General features: G+C 30.6%; 2 protein-coding genes across 2 annotated transcripts; both read right to left on the bottom strand.

Annotated features, from left to right (window-relative positions):
* Window positions 1–11479: 11479 nt before the first annotated feature.
* LOC130806805 (ribulose bisphosphate carboxylase small subunit, chloroplastic 1-like) lies at window positions 11480–13183 on the bottom strand. Its single transcript, XM_057672007.1, has 3 exons — window positions 12764–13183; window positions 12033–12167; window positions 11480–11880 (listed from the first exon to the last, which is right to left on the bottom strand). The coding sequence occupies exons 1-3, from the start codon at window positions 12935–12937 to the stop codon at window positions 11650–11652; spliced, it is 540 nt and encodes a 179-aa protein (XP_057527990.1). The 5' UTR covers window positions 12938–13183; the 3' UTR covers window positions 11480–11649.
* Window positions 13184–15665: 2482 nt separating this feature from the next.
* Window positions 15666–19218, bottom strand: LOC130805137 (aquaporin PIP-type). The gene is made up of 3 exons (XM_057669795.1): window positions 18669–19218; window positions 16980–17416; window positions 15666–16015 (listed from the first exon to the last, which is right to left on the bottom strand). The coding sequence occupies exons 1-3, from the start codon at window positions 18955–18957 to the stop codon at window positions 15896–15898; spliced, it is 846 nt and encodes a 281-aa protein (XP_057525778.1). The 5' UTR covers window positions 18958–19218; the 3' UTR covers window positions 15666–15895.
* Window positions 19219–21587: the final 2369 nt, after the last annotated feature.

The raw sequence follows: 21587 nt of genomic DNA, 5'->3' as shown, positions 1-21587 counted from the left end.
TGAGTCATGATTGTTAGTGTGTTGGTTGTATAGGGAACCGAAATAAAGCCAACCTTGAGGTGCTCACGACCACTTTAACTACTAAAACTATACTTCAAGTTGAAACTGTATGGAACATTCTATCGTATCAGGCTCGATTTGGTGTAATGTCAAGAATGAGAGGAACAAAATTGAATTTAACGTTTACTCTTTCCGTTCTATTAAAATTGCATTATTTTCTTTCAAAGGCTCTTATATAGATTTGCGTAATATTGCAATCTCATTGTGACAATATAGTAATTAACAACATGGATTTTTTTGAATAAGCCAATTCATTTAGTCTAACAAGTAAGTAAAATTATGGAACTTAATTAAGTATGTTGCTCAACATAATAAGTATACTCCAAATATGTTAAAATCATCACAAGTATTAGTCTAACAACTCTAACTTGGAAAAATTAAGTTCATGTTAGAAATCCAAAATTATTATTGATTTTTGGATGAATGCAATATGTTTAGTTGAAGAGTTGGAATTGAGACTTGAAGGGCAAGGACCCGAAGTTAGAACCGCTTCTAAGAACGCGTAGGAGCTTACGGAATAGTTATATAGGCTTGGAGTCGAGGTATGTCACATGGGGTGATTTTTAAAGGATTTAAGAACAAGTTGGGAAAGTTTGTGTATAAACTTTTTTTTTAAAAAAAAAATAAAATTCCCAAAGAGAAGTTCTTAAATCTTGAAAAATGATGTCAAAATGATAAATTTGAGTATGGAATAATTTATTACATGTATTATTATTGTGGGCATCATGCAGATTGATTTTATAAATTATTGTATGTTTAAAGGCATGTTTAACACTACTTTGTAAAAGTTATTGTGATGGAAATGATTATATGAATTTGAAAATATTTGAAATTCATTTTAAAAGAAATTTTCAGTAGCTATATGTTAAGAAAATTTCTTGGATACTTTTTGTTGAGATTATTCGTTAAATTGATATTTTAATGGATTTTAAAGTGTTAAATACTCTTATTATAAAACATGGTATTAGATGAACTCTTCATCATCAAAAACAATAAGATTTGGCCAGAATATATTTAGTTTGGAATTTTTTTTTCTATTATTTTTGAATAATCGTTAAATTGTTTAACGATAAATTGTAAAATGGTAAAATATAAAATAATTACCAAAAAAAGACATATGGACTTGAAATTTTTATCACATACTCATATGGACAGTAGGTAAAATTGGTAAAACTTTGGGAATGTTTCGTTGACATTTAAGGACCTTAATAATTTTTACTCGGTTATTAATAATCGGTAAGTTTGAAAACGGTAAAATATAAAATAAATACTAAATGACGTCTTTTGGACATGAAAATTTTATGAGACACTTATATAAACAGTAGATACATGTTCAAAAATTTATATGGATTTTCGTGACCATATATGGACTTAAATAAATTTTATTCGGTTTATTGGTAAAATAACGATATTAATTATTAAAAATAGCCCACATGATTTTTAAATGGTTATTTAAAATTTTGTACCCCTTAAAATAGCTTTTGAAATATTATATAATTTTTATAATATTTTATTCGGACTCAAATAATTTTAAACCTATTTTATTCTATTTATCGATAAAATATTTGTACAAAATAATAAAACATCATACATGAGTTTTATAAGTTCAAATAGCCTAATAAACATATTATATGACTTCTGGAACTTTGGTATAATTTTATATAATAAATTATTAATTATTTACTAATTTATCAAATTAATAGACAATGTTTATTTATTAAAAAGTGTAATATTGTTAATTAAATTTGGGTAAAAATAGACCTATATAAAAAAATTTATAATTATATTAATAACCTACTGCCGCATAGTATAAATTAAGTTTAAATTAGATGGTTTATAAATTTTACGGATTTAAGACACCATTTAAATAACGGTAAATACCCAAATTGTCGAAAGTAATTGTAAGATCGTTATAAATTCGTTTAACCAATTATAATCTGATGGGACAACCTTAAATTCATTTTAAATAAGGTATTATAATGACTTGATTAATTTGGGCCTTGTTGGAGAATTAATATTTACTTTGTAAATCAATTATCGATTTTATTACCGACAAAACTATCTCGTATTTAAGAAAATAGTGTTTTATGAAATCTTCTGTTGTAATGATTTTATAGACTTATGAATCATATTCTAGTTGTTTTGAATGAATTTCAAAACCCTTTAAAGTTATATTTACTTTAAGAAGGATTGAAACGAAACATTTTAGTGGTTTCCTTAAAAAAACATTGTATTGAACTTTAATTACTTTTTGTTACGATGCATTTCCATACATGCTAGTGATGCCCCAATATAATACAAAGGTTATGTTTAATGATATGATTATGCTAAGCATGTTTTACCCATGTGGGAAATATTATGAGTTGATTTTGCTAAGTCGCAAATAAAGTATGTTTTGCTATGTGCAAATAAAAGATGTTTATCATATTGAAAAAGTGGATACTTTTGACTTTCAAATGCTATTAAAATTACAAGATATATATTATGTACAAAAAAATGTTTTAGCCTAAATGGCGGGTACATATGCCACAGCAAATGTTGTGTGCATGATTAAACGGCTCACCAATGCTGAGCGCGTATTGTTCACAATACCATTGTGTTACACTTGCCGGACATGTCGCGGACGGTAGACCGACTACCAAACGAGTCACAGGATGACTCACAGAGTACCCATGTAAACTTATGATATGAGTTTGAAATTGATTTGGATCCATTGAGATCTTATGATTTATGATGAAAAATGAGAATTTGAAATGACTATAGAGCCATTGAACTGGATTTGAATCATAATATGATTTATCAAATGAAAAAGCATATTTCAAAATGAATTTACTCAAAAAAAAAAGGGTTTCAACTTGTTTGACGGACACCAGTGTGTTTATACTCAGCATTTTTGCTGATACTATGCTTTGTATGTTTTTCCAATGGTTTTGTTTTTAGAGTAAAACCCTATGGCACCTCGACGGAGAATGGATATGCGAGCGGAAGATGAACCTAAGTTGGAGTATGACTCCCCTTTTGTTTAGATCTCGTTATTTTATTTGAGAGACTATTAGTTTAGATTTAGACTAATTTAAGGATGTAATTTGAACTTTGGACTTATTTCGATTTGGTTGTAATTTTCCTATATTTTGGACAGTTAAGACTTCCGTTATATTGCTTGGATATTGGTTTGACCTTTAAGTAACCCTTTAATTGTGTTGGCAAAAGTAAGCTTCCGCTTGATTAATACTAAATTCCAGTTAGTGTTTGCCTTCATAATTCAAGGCGGTTACATATTAGCAACGTTGTTAGAATTTCAATCAAATCCAAAACCACACAATCGATGCAGATTATTGGTAGGATTGTAACTTTGAAATCCGAATTATATTATGAATTTAACACAATTCTACAATCCAACAGTTTGATCCTACAAGGGTAACTTCAACCACAAAAGTTTTTTTTATAATCTAGATTTCATTTACATATAAAAATATGTTAAAAGTATTTGATCAATATAGTTATATAGTTCATATATTTATTTATTTGCAATTTAAAAACGATTATTAAAAGCATTTATTTTCATAACTTAATTTATGAAGTCGGTTAAATTTTTATTTACATTATAAAATTCAAACATGAACAAATATCAAATATTTTCATTAACAATTTACTTATACAATTAACTCAATTATCAATAAAAATAATTAATGTTACCACATACTCATCTGTCCCCTTAAATTTGCTATTAAAAAGATGAGCATAAATATTTAATAGTAGTCCAATTAATGGAGAATAAAACTTATTTTAGAAATTAAAATTTCACAAACTTTCTTTTAAGAATTTTAAACAAAATCATTTTATTAATTTTTCTCAATCTAAACTTATGCCCTTTTAGATTGCCCTAAACTACTTTTCTTTACTTACTAAAACACTTGTTTTTGGAGGTTTTATTAAAACAGAGAATAAAAACTTAATCTATGGCTATTCAGCTCTTTGTGCTTTTATCACAGCTTCCAACAAAATGCTGTAAAATACTTGGAAGTTGGAATATATGGTTGGTATTTGGTAAAAACTAAAGAGAGTACGCTATGAAAGAAGGGTCCCTCTCTTTAAAACCACCTGTGTAACTGAGTTCCACGTAATCTAAGTCATTCTGTGAAGATCAAAATATATTTTCTCCAATTACTTGTAACAGATAATATTTAGGGCCTTACTAAATTTCATTGCGCTTTTTATTTTATCGCCACCTCTCTTCATAATGAAATTACGAGTTTGCCCTTAGAGTTTTTAAAATTATAAAAATGTCATTGTACTTAAAACATGTTTTATAATTGTAAATCACACTTAAGAACACTATTATCACTTAATAACAATATTATCGAAACTTTATATATATTGAATTTTCAGAGACATTCTTGTAGTATATACGAATTCAAATACGGTACTATCTCTCTAAAACTCTCTAAACACACTACGTTCAGTTGAATAAGCTAGAACTGTACATCGAACGACAATGGCATACGAAAACGAGCATGATAACGATTCGGTAAGTAATTAATCGATTCGAAATTTAAAAAAAAAATTAATATTTGAACCAGTCGCACAAAAAGTGCGACTGCCCCTAGGCTGAGTTGCACTTTTTGTGCGACTGGTTCAAATTAATATTTTTTTTTTTTGAATTTCGAACTATTAAATTTATTTCGTGTAATTAATATATTTTTGAAGTAGTTATTTAATAAATGTTATGATAAATTAATTTATTTTAAGGCAAAATGTTAAAAAACTACCTAACATAAACCCCATTTTGCAAATAACTACCTTAAATAAAAAGTTTTGCAAAAAACTACCTTACATAGTCCATTTTTTTGCAAAAGAGTACCTTGTAACGGATTTAGGCGTTTGACCGTCAGATTTAACCTTTGACTAGCACGTGCCAGGCACGTGGTCCCTTTAGTTAACCTAAATCGTCTTCTTTTCAATTCACAGCCTTCCATTCAATTCCATTCTTGCTTTCTCCCATTTGCAGCGAAAAACCCTAATACTTCTTCTCTTGCGTCTTTCTTTCATTGTCGTTGGCATTCGAATCCCTAAAACCTTAAAAGATCATCGTTTTCTTCCAATTAATCAGTTATGTCTTCTTGTTCTTCAAGCGAAAATTCTTCAATTGAAAAATGTGGGTGTGGAGTTCCCTTTGCAAGGAGGGTTTCATGGACGAAGGAAAATCCTGGAAGAAGGTTTAATACTTGCGTTTTTTATGATCCTGATACAAAATCGAGGGGTTGCAAAAAGTTTAAATGGGTTGATGAACCTGAAATGGCTGTTTGGCAAAGAAAACTCACTAACAAGCTTGTGGAGGAAAAGCGACAATTGGCAACCGAAATCAAGATTTTGACATCAAGGATATCTTGCTTGGAACATGAAAAGGAACAAGCTTTTTTCAGAAATTAAAATGATTAAGAAGAAATGGATGAATGAGAGGGAGCATTACAGTCAGATTAGAAGCTTTGTTTTAGGGTTTTTGTTTTGTTTTCTGTTGGCTTTTCTTGTATTAATCAAGGGTGCTAATTGAAGTTTAGCACCTAGTTAAGCATAATTGTAAGATTGATTTGGATATTGTAACATGATGATTCTGAATGAATGAATGAACTTCTTATTTTTTCCATTAAATTTTCTTTGCAGGTATTGTTCTGTGCTTCCTGTGTATGATGTGTTTGGTGTGTATGATTTTGTGTTTGATGTGATGCTGCGTATGTTTGCTGTGTTTGCAATGATGAACTGATTGTTTGCAGTTAGATGGCTCACTTGCATACTCACTTGCATACAGCATACAACAAGTAACACTGATGAACTGATTTGCTGCATACAGTAATCAACACTTGCATACATACAGCAATTTCAGTTCATTGAACTCATTTCCTGCATACTCAAAAGTGTATGAAAATTGAGTGTCAACACTAAACAATACAGATGGTTTCAATATTGATTGTTTGCTGTGTTTGTAACATTGATTTTCAACATTGATTGTTTGCAGTTAGATGGCTCACTTGCATACTCACTTGCATACAGCATACAACAAGTAACACTTATGAACTGATTCATACAACATACTCACTTGCATACAGCATACAGTACATACTAAGGAATTGATTCATACACAAATCTCAGTTCAGTCTGAGTTATTTAATTGAACTGATTCATACTGATTTGCTATTAGTACAACTTCAAACACATAGTACAACTGATCAGTACATGCACATATTGCACATATTGCTGCACACAATGCACAAGATATTGATTCAAACAAATAGTACTACTGATGCAATAACTGACTTGCTGCATACTCAACTTCAATGGGAAAAACTGATTCAAACACAATGCATACATATTGCTGTATTAGTCAAGGCTCACTTGCACACAATGCACAGTACATGCAGAACACAATGCACAGTTCAATTCTTGATTCAAACACATTGCTGCACATATTGCTGTATTAGTCAAGGCTCACTGATCAGGGTACAGCAACATATTGCACAATGCACATTGCTGTGTTAGTCAAACACATTCAAACACATATTGCTGTATTAGTCAAACACATTCAAACACATATTGCTGTATTAGTCAAACACATTCAAACACAACGCACAGTACAGCAACAACCTTAAAACAGTACAGCACACAATGCACAAGATATTGATCAGGGTACAGCAACAATTACTGATTCAATTACTAATTCAAAGCACAACATTCTGAGTTCATTTGCTACACTAGTTCATTTGCTAAACAGGGTACAACAACATTACATTCTTATTTCAACATAGTACATTTGCTAAAATACAGCAACTTTATTCTAAGTCTATATTTGACTATTTTGATCCATTAGACATGAAGCAGATGCAGCATTTTGCGTTTGTTGTTGACCACTGGAGCTAGATTGTTGAGTAGATTATTGAGTAGATTGTTGAGTAGAAGACGATCCCATTTTAGGCCTTCCACCTTTTGACTGGGTCTTTGTTGGTGGTGGTTTAGGTGGATTCTTGCAGCCCTTTTTATAGTGACCTAGGTCACCGCAATTACCACATCTCTGTTGCTTGAATTCTTTAACAGCCTTCTTACCTCCTTTACCTTCACCAACTTCCTTCTTTCTCTTCCTCTTGTTAGGCCTTCCAGGCATCTTTCGATATGGTGGAGGAAGTGGTTTGGCTAAAGTGGTTGTTGGCCATATTTTGTGTCCTGGCATACCATAAAACTTTGGACTATACGTTTTTCGATACGTTTCTATGAGATACGCTTCGTGGACAAAGTCGTTGACATCTAATTTTCTAAGAACAATACAAGCAACGGCATGTTTGCAAGGAATCCCTATTAGGTCCCAACTTCCACAATGGCAAGTTTTGTTGGCCAAGTTTACAACGTAAGAGTCGTCAATATCATCCACCTCAAACTCATACACATCCACTGGGATTACCCTTAAACCGTATATTTCTTTTGCATGTTTTTCAATCATTTTGGTGATAGCTGGCATCAACACACCTTCAAAGTTACTAAGCCCTTCCCTTTTGGCTGCGCTTCGTTGCATTACATATCTCCTAATCCACTCCATTAGAGAAATTATAGGCTTCCCCCTTGCTTCTACTAATACATTGTTGAATGCCTCACAAACATTGTTCAACAACATCCCAGACTTACTCCTACTACAAAAAGCATGCCTAGACCAGTGTTTTGCAGGAATAGCAGCTAGATATTCATATGCGTCAACAGAAATATTCTTTATTACATTCATTTCTCTATCAAAATGATTCTGTAAACACATTGTTACTAATTAGTTTGACATTATGTCAGATATTTATTACATTCTATAAACATAAATGATTCCATACCTTGTTGTAGGCTCTGGCTGCACTCCAAAAGTGTTGTTTGAACAACTCTCCAGGGAACTTGATCTTGAAGTTCGCCCATATATGCCTACAGCAGAACCTAATTTCACATTCAGGAACCACTGAGTTCAAAGCTTCAACCAAACCCTACATTTTCCACAAATTAATATTAGGGTTATAGCATTAGTTACATTTAAAACAAGATATGTGTGAACAAGTAATTACCTTTTGCCTATCGCTCATGAAGGTGAAAGCTTCAACTTCTGCTTGAACCCAACTACTCGATGCAGTTACCGATCTAAGGTCTTCTACCAGAAGATTTAGAAACCAAGTCCAAGTTTCTACATTTTCTGTTTCAACCACAGCCCATGCAATGGGAAAGATATTATTGTTCCCATCTTTACCTACAACAGTCAACAAAACCCCAGGAAATTTGCCCTTCATATGTGCCTCATCAACACCTATAATAGGCCTACAGCCAGCAACAAACCCCTCCTTACACGCTGTCTAGCATATATACATCCTTTGGAACAAAGGTGGGGGTGTGTCTATTCCAATGCATTTAACGATTGCAGTGCTTCCTGGATTAAACCTCCTTATTGCTTCCGCATAATCCCACACCCTGCTATACTCTTCACTAGCATCACCATATATCATTTTCATTGCAATTCTTTTAGCCATATAACACTTAGAATACTTCACTTCACAACCTAACTCTCTATTAACCCGTTTCTTAAACGCCTTTAATTCCCAAGTTGGATTGTCCCTCCAATCATCTATGTATTTTTCAGCTAAATACAAAGCAGTGACTTTCTTATTTTGGTGTTGGTGACCACATGTGTGGTTTGGAAAATAACTCCTTATTTGAATTGTCTCCTCGTCTTTTAGTTTCATGGCATGAACCTTAAAATAACACTTCTTCTCTTTCCCACAAACACAGTTCACAATTCTACCTTTCGATTTCATGCAATCGCATCTGTTGTAGCAATACACACTTATCCTATTTGTACCATTATGCAGGTAATAATAATTGTAACCACATTCAATAGCATGGTACCTTAGTGCTTTTCTAAACACATATGTCGAAGGAAACTTAAGGCCTAAACACAAATTAATCTTACCCTTGAAATCAACCTCAGGGTTGAATGTAGGATAACTGCATATACCTTCCTCATCATCATTCAATGCACTCAAATCATTATCATCAGACTGCGGTTCATCATCATTAAAGTATATGTCTCTGCTGTTTTGTTCATCAACCTCCTTATCTACTATCAACCTAAGTTCCTCATCATCTATAAACACATCATCAAGACCATAAACTACATTTTCAGCAAACAAATCAGAATCATCCTCATATTCATCTTCATTAACACATGTATAATCATCATCACTACTATCCTCAACCTCATCAGCATTACCATCTACATTTGCTAAAACCAACTCAGAACTATCAATCAACACCTCATCTACCGTTACATTACCCACCTCAGTTGACAACTCAGACTGCTTCTTTTTCGAATCATTGGCTTTTTTACGGATTGTCAATTTCTTCATCTTAGCTAATTTTTATATATTGATTTAGCTAATTTTAAGAACCCTAATACAGTATTCAGATACAACAAGAGTCAATTTACAAATTAAAAGATATGAAACAACAAATTCAATACAAAAATCGCACAGCACAGGAAGCAAATCTGAAAAACGAAAAAAAATTTAAATTATAGCTACAGCAATGAGATGAAACATACCGGATTTGCTTAGAGATTTCAATGAGATGAAGTTACGAGGTGGATGGGAGTGAAATATGAAGCTACAACAATGGAAGATTGGCTGGAAATGGCAGGATTGAATACGATTTCGAATGCTCTGAATTGAAAAGAAGACGATTTAGGTTAACTAAAGAGACCACGTGCCTGGCACGTGCTAGTCAAAGGTTAAATCCGACGGTCAAACGCCTAAATCCGTTACAAGGTACTCTTTTGCAAAAAAATGGATTATGTAAGGTAGTTTTTTGCAAAACTTTTTATTTAAGGTAGTTATTTGCAAAATGGGGTTTATGTTAGGTAGTTTTTTTAACATTTTTCCTTATTTTAATTTATTATATTATGATAATGTTATTTTAATAATTAGTGTAATATTGTGTTTAAAATTTTTAAAAAAAATGTTATATTATGATAGTTTCTTCTGATTTCTTATCTTATTTATCATTTTCGTTTTATTTAAATTTTGATTTCATATTTTTCATGTTCTTTGCTTGATTTTTCATATATCGATTTCATTTTGAGGATTTATTAAAGAGAACCTTCAAGTTCATTTGAAAACCTATAAATTACTCATATTTCAATCTGTTCAATCTCCAATTGCATCTTAACACAACTCATCCGTAGAACAATGCATATTTTTAATCAAGAACAAAATACCGCCTGCATATAATATGCAGATCAATTTATTAATTGTGAAAATCAATTTATTTATACTGAAACCAATTTATTTAATAATGATATGGCTATTGTCAGATTGTGCAAATCTTATTATAAGTAATAATGCAAAAATTGAGAAGTTGAGTTCAGTGTTGAAAGCTCCAAAGAATTTAAAATCGGTTTTGCGTGAAGAATTAGGGAAAATTTATGGCATTTTAAGAGCTCAAGGTTTATTCTTGTGTAAGAAGATGAATGAAGATGAAAAAATATGATTTTCTTATGATGATTTTAGATCAAGTGTAAAGCAATTAGTTGTATGAACTTTTATAAGTGTTTGAAAAATATTAATGTATTTGCTCTTGGATTTTTATGAAGTACTTAATTTCATTACACCAAACCCTTTTGTTGTCCTAGAATTAATTCTCTAGTATAAATACCAAACTAAGAAAATTTTATCTCATAAAGTAGTCTACTACTATCAAGTAGTGTGGTAATTATAGTTTTTACTTTCTAATGCTCGTGCTCTTAGAGTATCATGGTTATTCTCCATAACTATGATATTTTTTAAGAATATGAAAAATTATAATAGTATTATGGAAAATTTCATATGATGATCTTGAATTTTTCATTTTTTATAAAGAATTTTTAAAATCCGCATAAAGACATTGAACTTTCAATTTTTTCATGTAGTAGATAAAATATTTAGTTATTGGTTAAATTACTTATTTATTTTAATTGAATTTCGAAATATGTAATTAATAAGGATAATCACTATGTTTATTTTTTGAAAAAAATGTCACTATTTATTTATGTTGGGTAAAAATAGCATAAAGTTATCAAAAAAAAAATTTTTTTTGCCTACCACGTGGAAACATTGGAATGTCAAGGTCACCACATGGATTGAAAAAAAAATATTTATCTACCACGTGAAAAGCCGAAACATCAAGATTAATAGTTATCACATGGAAATCCCCAAAAATTAAATAGAGTTAACTATACTAAAACTTTTAATATGGAAGAACCATCCCTAAACTTTATTTTATTTTTATTTATAACTTTTACTCTCGCGTTTTAGCATATTCACTTAGTCATCAATCGAGAAAAAAGAAAAATAGAATAAATGAGAGAAAACAAAAAAAGTAATGAAATTATAATCTTTATAATGGAAATTTGCTTACACGGTTCTTCAAAATTTTTTGCCGATACTCATTGGTAAAGACAAAAAAGAGACATCTTCAGAAGAAATCTCTATTGACTACATTATGGAACTTACAAATAGCAAATGAAAAAAAAAGAAATGAAATATAAACTTAGTAGCCTTGGGGTTTGCAGGCAATAAAACTGACGCATTGGACTTGGCGCACATTGTCGAACCCGATGATCCTGATGAAGGCGCTAGGGTAAGCCTTCTTGGCCTCCTGTACTTCGTTCACGACCTGGACCGGATCAGTGCATCCGTACATAGGCAACTTCCACATTGTCCAGTAACGACCATCTTGGTATCCAGGTGACCTGTGGTTCTCACGGTATACAAATGCATGCTACAAAACGTATACAAAGATATGTGTTAGTTAATGTACATTTTGATCGTATAGGACAATTTGACTTATATAACACTAAATATATACATGTGCGTGGTATGACCTTCGATGATGATTAGTTAAGTATTACTTGTTAGGATAATAATACTTACTTCCAACTCAAACTCTATGCAGGGAATCCATCCCTTGTTGAGAAGGTATTGAACTTGAGCCAACAATTGCGCCTCAGTAAGAGGTGGAAGGTACGACAAGGTCTCGAACTTCTTCTTGCCAACAGGTGGCCACACCTAAACAAATTGCGCACATACAAATACATCATTAATAGTTCAATTCACATCTTGATAATAATACACATTATGAGGGTGATTTCAGAATACTAGTATAGAATGATCTGCCTAATCCCTATCTTTATATGTCTACATAACCAATTAGAATGTCATTTTTCGGTGTTATATGTTATATAATTCAATATTAATAAAATTTTCAATTAAATAACTAGAATCATGATCCAAACAAGTTCGTGCCTAAATTTCCCTGAAGTGACAATCTTTTTCTATCATTAAATCTCTAAATTTAAATTGGACACTTTCGGCTACCACAAATATAAAGAGGCTCGACCCTAAATTTTCTCATAGTGACAAAAATGATGACCACTACAAAGAGTTTTATCGCCAAAATCATCACCAAAAGCTATTTTGATAGATTTGGCGACAAAAATCTTTTGTTGCTATTTGCTTTAATATTTTAGTGATACATTACCTAGGAAGTGTAACTTGTTTGTACTTTAATTAAAAACTAAGAAAACCACATGTGTGTGAGTTTAATTACAATAACACGCATAACGCAAGTTTTAGAATATAAATGAAAATATACAATGTTGTACCTGCATGCATTGGACTCTTGCACCATTGCTAGGAAGGGAAGAGAAGTCATTGCTAGACCTTTTAGTGATTGGGAAGGATGCAATGGATTTCAACCCATTGAAGGGAGCCACCATGCTAGCTTGGCTAATCGCGGTGGTTGCGACCGCAACGTTAGAAATCATAGAAGAAGCCATTTTCTTTGTTGTTTAGTCTTTGCTCCCTAGTTAAATTATTGTGTTTGTGATTGCCACTTGAGGTGAGAGGCCTAGGCAACTCTTTGGGGTGCTATTTATAGTAACATACCTTCCTCATCTTAATTGAATCAATGGTCATGAAGTTTGGTAAGCTAGAATCAATGGTCATGAATTTTGGTAAGGTATATGGATGGGATTATGGGGAATTTTTGGCCTTTCAATTAAATGTGTGGGCATCACTATTCACTACTTGCCTAAAAGAAAACATGCTTTTTATCTCTTTTGGATTTTCTTTATGTAACATACTTGCATGTGTTGATTCCTTTTGGTCTTTAAAAACAACTCTTTTATTACTTTTATTCAAACCTTCATTACAAATTCAAGTCAAGCTAAATATAATGCTTATAGTTATATTTACAATTCAATTGAAATTTCTAAATAAGTTATAGTGAATTCGAGTTCTGAATCAAAATTTTTGATTTAAATGAATTGATTATAAATAAATTATAGTATCGAAGAATATTATTTTGTACAATAATCTAATAATATGTACTATGTACATGTGACTATCAATCTCAAACACAACTTTCTATTTGATCAAAATGGATTTTATAGTTTTAATATTGCCCTAATAATATTTCTAGAAATATCTAGTCACTAATTAAAAGTATAATGAAGTAACCTAGTGTCATAAGAGGATTAAGACTAGCTCAATGTCTAAGACTAAATTTCTAGTGGAGAAAGACAAAGAAGTTAACTTCAATTTGAGCTATATATATATTGAAACTTTTGAGTTTAAGGACTAAGTTGACAAGCTATAAGAACAAGTATTATTATTATTATTATTATTATTATTATTATTATTATTATTATTATTATTCATTTTAAGGTTTAAAATATAATATTTTGCAAATGATCTTATAATTGTTATGCATGATGTGATGTGAATCTCAAAATAACTTTTCTAACATTAAAATGATATTCAATTTATAAAAGTTTTAATTCAATATTCTTAATCAAAATGTCATAATCTAGCTAAAAAAAACCATTATTCTCTTTCTTTTGCTCCTCCTAAGCTCATCTTATGAGACTCAAAAAATCAAATAAAAGAGACTAAAGTAGAGGGATCTGTCAATACTGCAACAACACTAAGAAGGAGCGAAGTGCTCACCTTCCCATAGCTTTTCCGAAGGATGTCCGACTACTTGGGCAACGTTGGATCCGATTGGGCTAGACCATCTTTCCTGTCCATTACTGTCGCACCATTTGTGAGATAAGGATAAGCCCTTGACCGCCCGATTGCCTGGGCTAACTAAGTCGGGTCGGGCGAGTTTGTTTCGGGAAAATAACATCTTTTTCTTCTTTTTGCTCCAATACTGTGTCCTTTTCTTGTGTTGGATGGAGTAACCTTTAGCCATTTTTTTTGCCCCTTTTTAGTGTTCTGGTACTTCAGGGTTAAGACTGTCTGAGGCTACTTATTTGCATGCATTATTTTCAGATCGTATTTTCGAGTGGGATATTAGGTTGATGGATTAGTGAACCACTAGAATCTTTTAGTGTTCTGGTACTTCAGGGTTAAGACTGTCTGAGGCTACTTATTTGCATGCATTATTTTCAGATCGTATTTTCGAGTGGGATATTAGGTTGATGGATTAGTGAACCACTAGAATCTTTTAGTGTTCTGGTACTTCAGGGTTAAGACTGTCTGAGGCTACTTATTTGCATGCATTATTTTCAGATCGTATTTTCGAGTGGGATATTAGGTTGATGGATTAGTGAACCACTAGAATCGTGGTTAGAAGTGTTTATAAAAAAATACCTTGGGAAGCAAATTTGAACATCCACCCATATTTTGGTTGTCATAAAACTTAATCCTTAATCTAGTTATTATCTTGCAACCAAGTTGTAATATTTATCAACATTTTTAATAGGGCGTATAGTGAGTTTGAAGAATAAGAATCAACAAAGTTTATTAAATTCATGTTCTTACATCTCTGTTTTTTCTAATTTATTTCTAGCTATTTATTGCTTAATGGATGTTGTATTCCAAGTTCCAACTTGTTATGGTGAATTAGATTTTTTACATGCTTTATGCTTGAATCTTGTAGTTGTTATCTTTCTCATCCTTACTTTATTTCTTTCATTAGTTAGACTAATCATATTTGAGTAATTTAATTATGAGTGAGTAATTTAATTATGGGTGATTTATTGTAGTTATGCTTTAAAATGAGATTTAATGGTCCATGATTAGAATGAGACTGATGAGATTGGAGAGGATGTTGAGCTCTCTCTAGAAGGTGACTTACATCTTTCAAACATCCATAATAAAAATAACAATCGACCTACAACTAGATCGCTAGGATAGTGTGAAGTTACCCTTAGCTCCCTGTGGACTGATTTCTTATGAGAAGTATAACGGGATGTTTGGCAATTGATTGTTGGCTGTTACCGGCTGACTTTTTAGTTGGTTTGTTTGACCAGCTGAAAATATTGACTGTTTTTATTGGCTTTTAAACTAGCTGAAAAAGTCAACTGTTTGTGAAGATATTTGGTAATTTTAGTATTGACTGTTGACTGTTTATTAGAGAAAAAGTTGTCAACAAGCCAAAATTCATAAACCAAACACCCCTAAATTTAATTTTGATAGTTGTAATCTAATAACAACATAGGATCATTAATCAATTGGCAATTTAATAACCATCATTAAACATTTAGACAAAAGAAGAAATGATGCTAACTCAATAATTTACTTCACATACTCAAAAATTACAAGACAAATTAAAAATTCAAAAAAATAAAATAAAAAGAGGATAAGACTAAGGGGGAAAGCGTAACTGAATATCTCCTGCATACATAATACTGCACACAAAAAACAAATCAATATTTTTTTCCATGTCTTGTTTTTTTCCTTCTTCAATTCAATTCCTGATTAAAACATTATTTTCCAAAGAAATGTTCTTAATTTGTAGGGTTGCTTCTGAATGATCCCAAGGCCTTAATTGCTGCTGCCCTCAAGATGTACTGGTGATATGCTGCTGCTGCCAATGCTCCCACAAATGGTCCAACCCAGAAAACCCACTGCTCATCACAGATTAATTACATTAATTACTGACTAATTACCAATATTATGTAGTTAATTATTTAATGTTTTGCTATTTACAACCTAAATGACCAGATTATCCCTCTAAAGTATGGATTAAATGGTCAAAGTTTAGTTTAACAAACATATTGGGAGCCAAAATGAAATGTTACTAAAATATTTTATGATTATAAGACCCATAAATTTTAGTTTACCCAAAAGAAGTATTGAGAATAATTCACAAAAAATTGAGTAAAAACTTCAACATAAAGTGACCAAACTACCTTCATTCTCCAAAACTTCCAAAAAAAACAATTATTAAAGGAGACGAAAACGATTAAATTGATCTTAATTACGCCATATCAAAGAATAATCAAGAAGGATAATTGACATAGGTTTTATTCTAAACACCTACAAAAATATTAATTTTCTCTTCTTTTCCTCGATCAATTACAAATTTATGTCCATTATTTCGCTTGGGATAAAGATTTATAGTTTTCTATTTTAGATTGTTATGGACTAAAGTAAAATAGCTCGTTGAATCATATGCACTTCATATATATGTGAAGTTTTGCACGTGACGTTTGCTACTAAGGCTTAATTGGAAATAATATTTTTGTAAGTTGGAGAAATTATCCTGAATAATCAACCTTTACTCGATTTTCATACTATAATCCCAACTATTAATTAATAATCCAACCTTTATTCAAGGTAATTTTTTGTATATCCCACCTTTCAGATTAACAAGAGTAATTTTTTGCGTATATCCCACATTTTCAAAATTCACTCTGATGGGAGCTATTTATTGACAATGGGGTAATGAAATAAAATGAAGACACTGGAGTAATGAAATAAAATGAAGCTAGCATAAAATCATAAAATAAAATCATAAAATAAAATTGAGACGAACCCATGATAAAAAGTCCAAAATACAACTAAAGAAAGAAAAAAAAAAAGACTTACATGGTCATCCCAGGCCTTTTGGTTGTTGTAGATAACAGCAGCACCAAAACTCCTAGCAGGGTTAATACCAGTTCCAGTAATAGGAATAGTAGCCAAATGAACCATAAACACAGCAAATCCAATAGGAAGAGGAGCAAGGATAGGCACGTGAGAGTCACGTGCACTTCTCTTAGGGTCAGTAGCTGAGAAAACAGTGTAAACAAGAACAAAGGTACCAATAATTTCAGCTCCGAGGGCAGTACCCTTATTGTATCCAGCTTGAACTCTGTTGGCTCCTCCACCAAGACTGTTGTAAGGTCCCTTCATAAAGGCCTTTACTAGCCCTACACCACATACTGCTCCTGCACATTGGAACACCATGTAGAAAAATGCCCTTAGTAAGGACACTTTTCTTGCTAGGAACAATCCAAAGGTTACTGCTGGGTTGATGTGTCCACCTGTTCACATAAACCAGAACAAATTTAGTACTAGTTGCAACTTACAAGTACCCAATAGATCCTACTTCTATACCCTTTCAGATCCTCAATACTGACATGGATATAATTAGAGATTGATAATTTTTCATATAATTTCCAAATTAAAGTAGTCATGAAAGAAGCTGAGCCCCTGAATATGTCATATACTCTAACACATTCTCATACAAGTTTGAGATTCAAAATCGTAATATTTTTAACACGCTAACTTCTGATACCATGTTAAAAAATCATCTCAATTAAATATATATACTCTAACAAGTACTTCTATATTAGAGATATTACAATTTTAATTTGGAAATAATAATTTTTTTATGCTTAATAAGAAGATATTAGTGGTGCATTGGATTGTGCGATGTAAGTTATACTCCCCTGTTTATTTTTATTTTTCTCGTTTACTGTTTACGCAGTTTTCAACGCAAATTTTAAAATTATTATATAAATACACATAATTAAAATTATAAAAAATATACATCGTGGATATATATTTTATCTTCTAAATATATCAAAAATATTAATTAAATTTCTCTCTTTTTAAGATGAAATATTAATTAATAAATGGAAAGAATATAAGAGAATAAAGGGAGTAGTTCTTGACCGTCCCATTCTAGCCTTTTTTTTTTTTTTTTACCTCTTATTACTACTTCTATTTATTACTTACATTAGTTTTACTTTTTTATTTTTTACATGACTCTAAAGTTACAAAAGATGAAAAATTATCACAACTAAAAAAATTACTTACATAACTCAATACTTAATTAACAGTCGAACACTAGTCAAGTGAATTTTCATACTTCATTAAAAAAAAATAAAAAAAACTAGTAAAGCTCAAACCTAGATAACTTATACAGAAAAGCAGCTCAATGAGCTGTAAGCACAAACCCATATAATTTATACAGAAAAACACCTAAATAAGCTAAAACCCATATAATTTATACATTAAAACTCCTAAATAAGCTAAAACCCATATAATTTATACATTAAAACACCAAAATAAGCACAAATCCAGATAATTTATACAGAAAAGCACCTAAATAAGCTAAAACCCATATAATTTATACATTAAAACACCTAAATAAGCACAAACCCATATAATTTATACAGAAAAGAACCTAATGAGCTAAAACCCATATGATTTATACAGTAAAAACACCTAAATAAGCTCAACACAAGAAAAAAAAGGTAGAAATTAAGTGTGAAGAAAAAAGGAACTAACCAGAGATACCAGCAGTGCAGTAAACAAGGATAAAAATCATGCCACCAAAAGCCCAAGCAATACCAAGAACACCAACAGTAGCACAAGGATCAGCTTCCTTTTGGTAACCAATAACAGTAGCAACAGTTATGTAAAGGAACAATAATGTTGCAACAAATTCAGCAATACAAGCTCTCCAGAAAGACCATAGTTTTAACTCTCCTGCATCTAACAATGGTGCTGGTGGTGGATCTACATAGTCTTTTCCATGTTGATGAACTTGTCCTTCTTCTGTCACTTCCTTTGACATTCTTTTCTCTCTTGGGTTTTTCTAGAAAGAGGATTTTGTGGGTGTTTTTTTTTTTTGAATTGATATAGTGGAGAAATGAGGTGGTGAGAAGGGTTTTTAAAGAGGAATGGGAAAAAAGAATGAGATGTTGCTAGAAGTATGGATAAGTTTAGGGTATTGTATTTAAGGGAATTATAATTTAATAAAGTATTGTATTCTATAATTATGAGTGGGGTTATATAGAATGATTAACATTCTTCGGTTCTTAATTTTATATTTTTATTTTTTATTTTAAGCATATATTTGTTTCTCTAATAGATCTCTTATTTTATACTTTTTTCGATTTAGAGCAACACTGTCAATTTTTTCGTTCTTCTATTTTTAGTAATGATTTTTAATGCATATAAACACCTTTTTATTGTAGTCGTCTCCATAATTTGCACATGTGAATATATTTTGTGGCCTTTTTTTTTATCGTGGATCTCTTTTTGCTTTAATATTTGTGCAAATACCAAATGAAACATTTGCTTTTTTTTTAGGGGAAAATAAAACATTTACTTTGAAATAAAGAAAGTATCACATTTTTTTGGACATTATTAGCTGTAGATTGTAGTCACCCTAATTTTAAGATTTTAATGTTTATGTTTTCCGCATATATTTACTAAACTTTATTTTATTATTTTTATAATATAATGTTTATGGTCTCCACTTCTTCATACTAACATTAATATTTTAATATTTTTTTATGTTTCTCATATTTTTTTTCTATTAACTATATTTATAGTATATATTGTATATGATCCCAATTTTTCTCCATTTAGTTTATTATTCACTAACATAATATCGTCGTCATCTCAAAGATTCAACTCTTCTTAATTCTCGTAAATATTTCTTGTGTCAACATCAAATAGGACCAAAAGGAGTATTAAAGAGGTATATTGGCTATTTTGCGATTAAATGTTGGGTGGTTTAATTGATTTGTTTAATTAGATGATAGCATTAACTTTTTATTAGCTCTTAAGTAAGATTTTAACTACTTTCTCCGTCCCATTCATTTAGTATCATGTGTTATTTTGGTTAATCATACTTATTTTGCATTATTTTTATTTTTGGACAATGACTTTTCACTTTTTTAATCTCATCATCAATTACATTTTAGTTTTTCTATTTTCATTCGTATAATTTATTCTATGTCTTCTTTTATTACCAAATTTTCGCGGTTCCTCAAAAAATACTCAATTTCTAATCAATAGTAATTTAGATGGACGAAATAGTATTTAATTTGAAATATTGGGTACAAAATAGTTATTATACATGCTAGTCTTTAAGTGTTTAAAGTAAATATCGAACACAGTTTTAAACATCCGACCAGTCAAAATTTTAAAAATAAAAGTAAATTCATTTGCCAAAACCTACCCTTAGATTGTTTTGGCTTTGCTTGTTTGAAAATGACTAAATGAGAGAAGATGAACGTTTATTTAGTCGACTAATATGCACGTAGAAGTCTGTATGTCAATATATAGGAATAATAATGATGCGCAATGTTTTAGATTAACACATTTGTAATTTTGTGATAATGGTTAATTGTTTATCGCAATTAATTATCTCTTTTTATTATTAAGTAGGCTGAAGGAATAAAATGACTAAGTGAGAAGTTCAAGAAAATATCCCAATATCTAATATGAAGAAATAGTATTTATTCTTAATCGTAAATAAGACTCAATTCTTTAATCAACATATAAAATGTCTATGTATAGTAAATAACAATAAAAGAAAAAACCTAAAACAAAACACAGTAATCACAAACTTATACATAATGAGGCCGCTATTTAAAATTGTGAGAGAGGGACTATTATTCAAAATTTAAAAATTAGGAACTCTTTATAGAGTATCAACTAAAATTAAATGTACTTATTGTAAAACACATTTATTCAAATTCAAAAAATGATAATGGTGCATAATTTTGCCTTTAGTAAGTTTTCAGAAGGGTTTACCGTCTATTATTCTTAATCCATTACCGTCTATCATTATCATCATATTCAGTGTATCAATATATCTTGTTCATAGAAAAATCATAAGCAAGATCTGAGGAAGAAAGGACGGTGACAACTCATACCTATAAGGAAGAACGCGACCAAATAGTCTCTCAACTCGAGGAAAAACAAGAAAAGTACCTGCAGTAAAAAAAAACTGTGTGAAGTTGAAGCCACATCTACAAGCTTACATCTGAATAATAATAATAATAATAATAATAATAATAATAATAATAATAATAATAGTAATAATAATAATAATAATAATAATAATAATAATAATATCCATAATAATTACTTGCGTCTCTCACTCATGCTAAATATGTTTAATATAAGGTCATTCCTCTAATTTTTTAATTAAAATTATTTTTTAATCACTTTTCAATATCACAATTTTTTATGTTCAAATAAATAAATCACTTTTATTTCTCATATTTTATTATTATGAGTACTAATTAATAAGCCTAGTTTAATTTAATTAATATCAATTCAGTTATCAAAAATTGATCTTATAATACAAAACAATGTAAACTTCGTTTCTTAGATAGCTATAATCCATTAAGTTAAGAATATGTTCTCAAGGATAACTACCGATTAAATTAAATGCAATAATTAAAC

This window comes from Amaranthus tricolor, chromosome 2 (assembly GCF_026212465.1).
Source record: "Amaranthus tricolor cultivar Red isolate AtriRed21 chromosome 2, ASM2621246v1, whole genome shotgun sequence".
Classification (NCBI taxonomy): Eukaryota; Viridiplantae; Streptophyta; class Magnoliopsida; order Caryophyllales; family Amaranthaceae; genus Amaranthus; species Amaranthus tricolor.
Note: the sequence above shows the minus strand (reverse complement) of the source record. Positions and strands in the feature narration are given on the sequence as shown.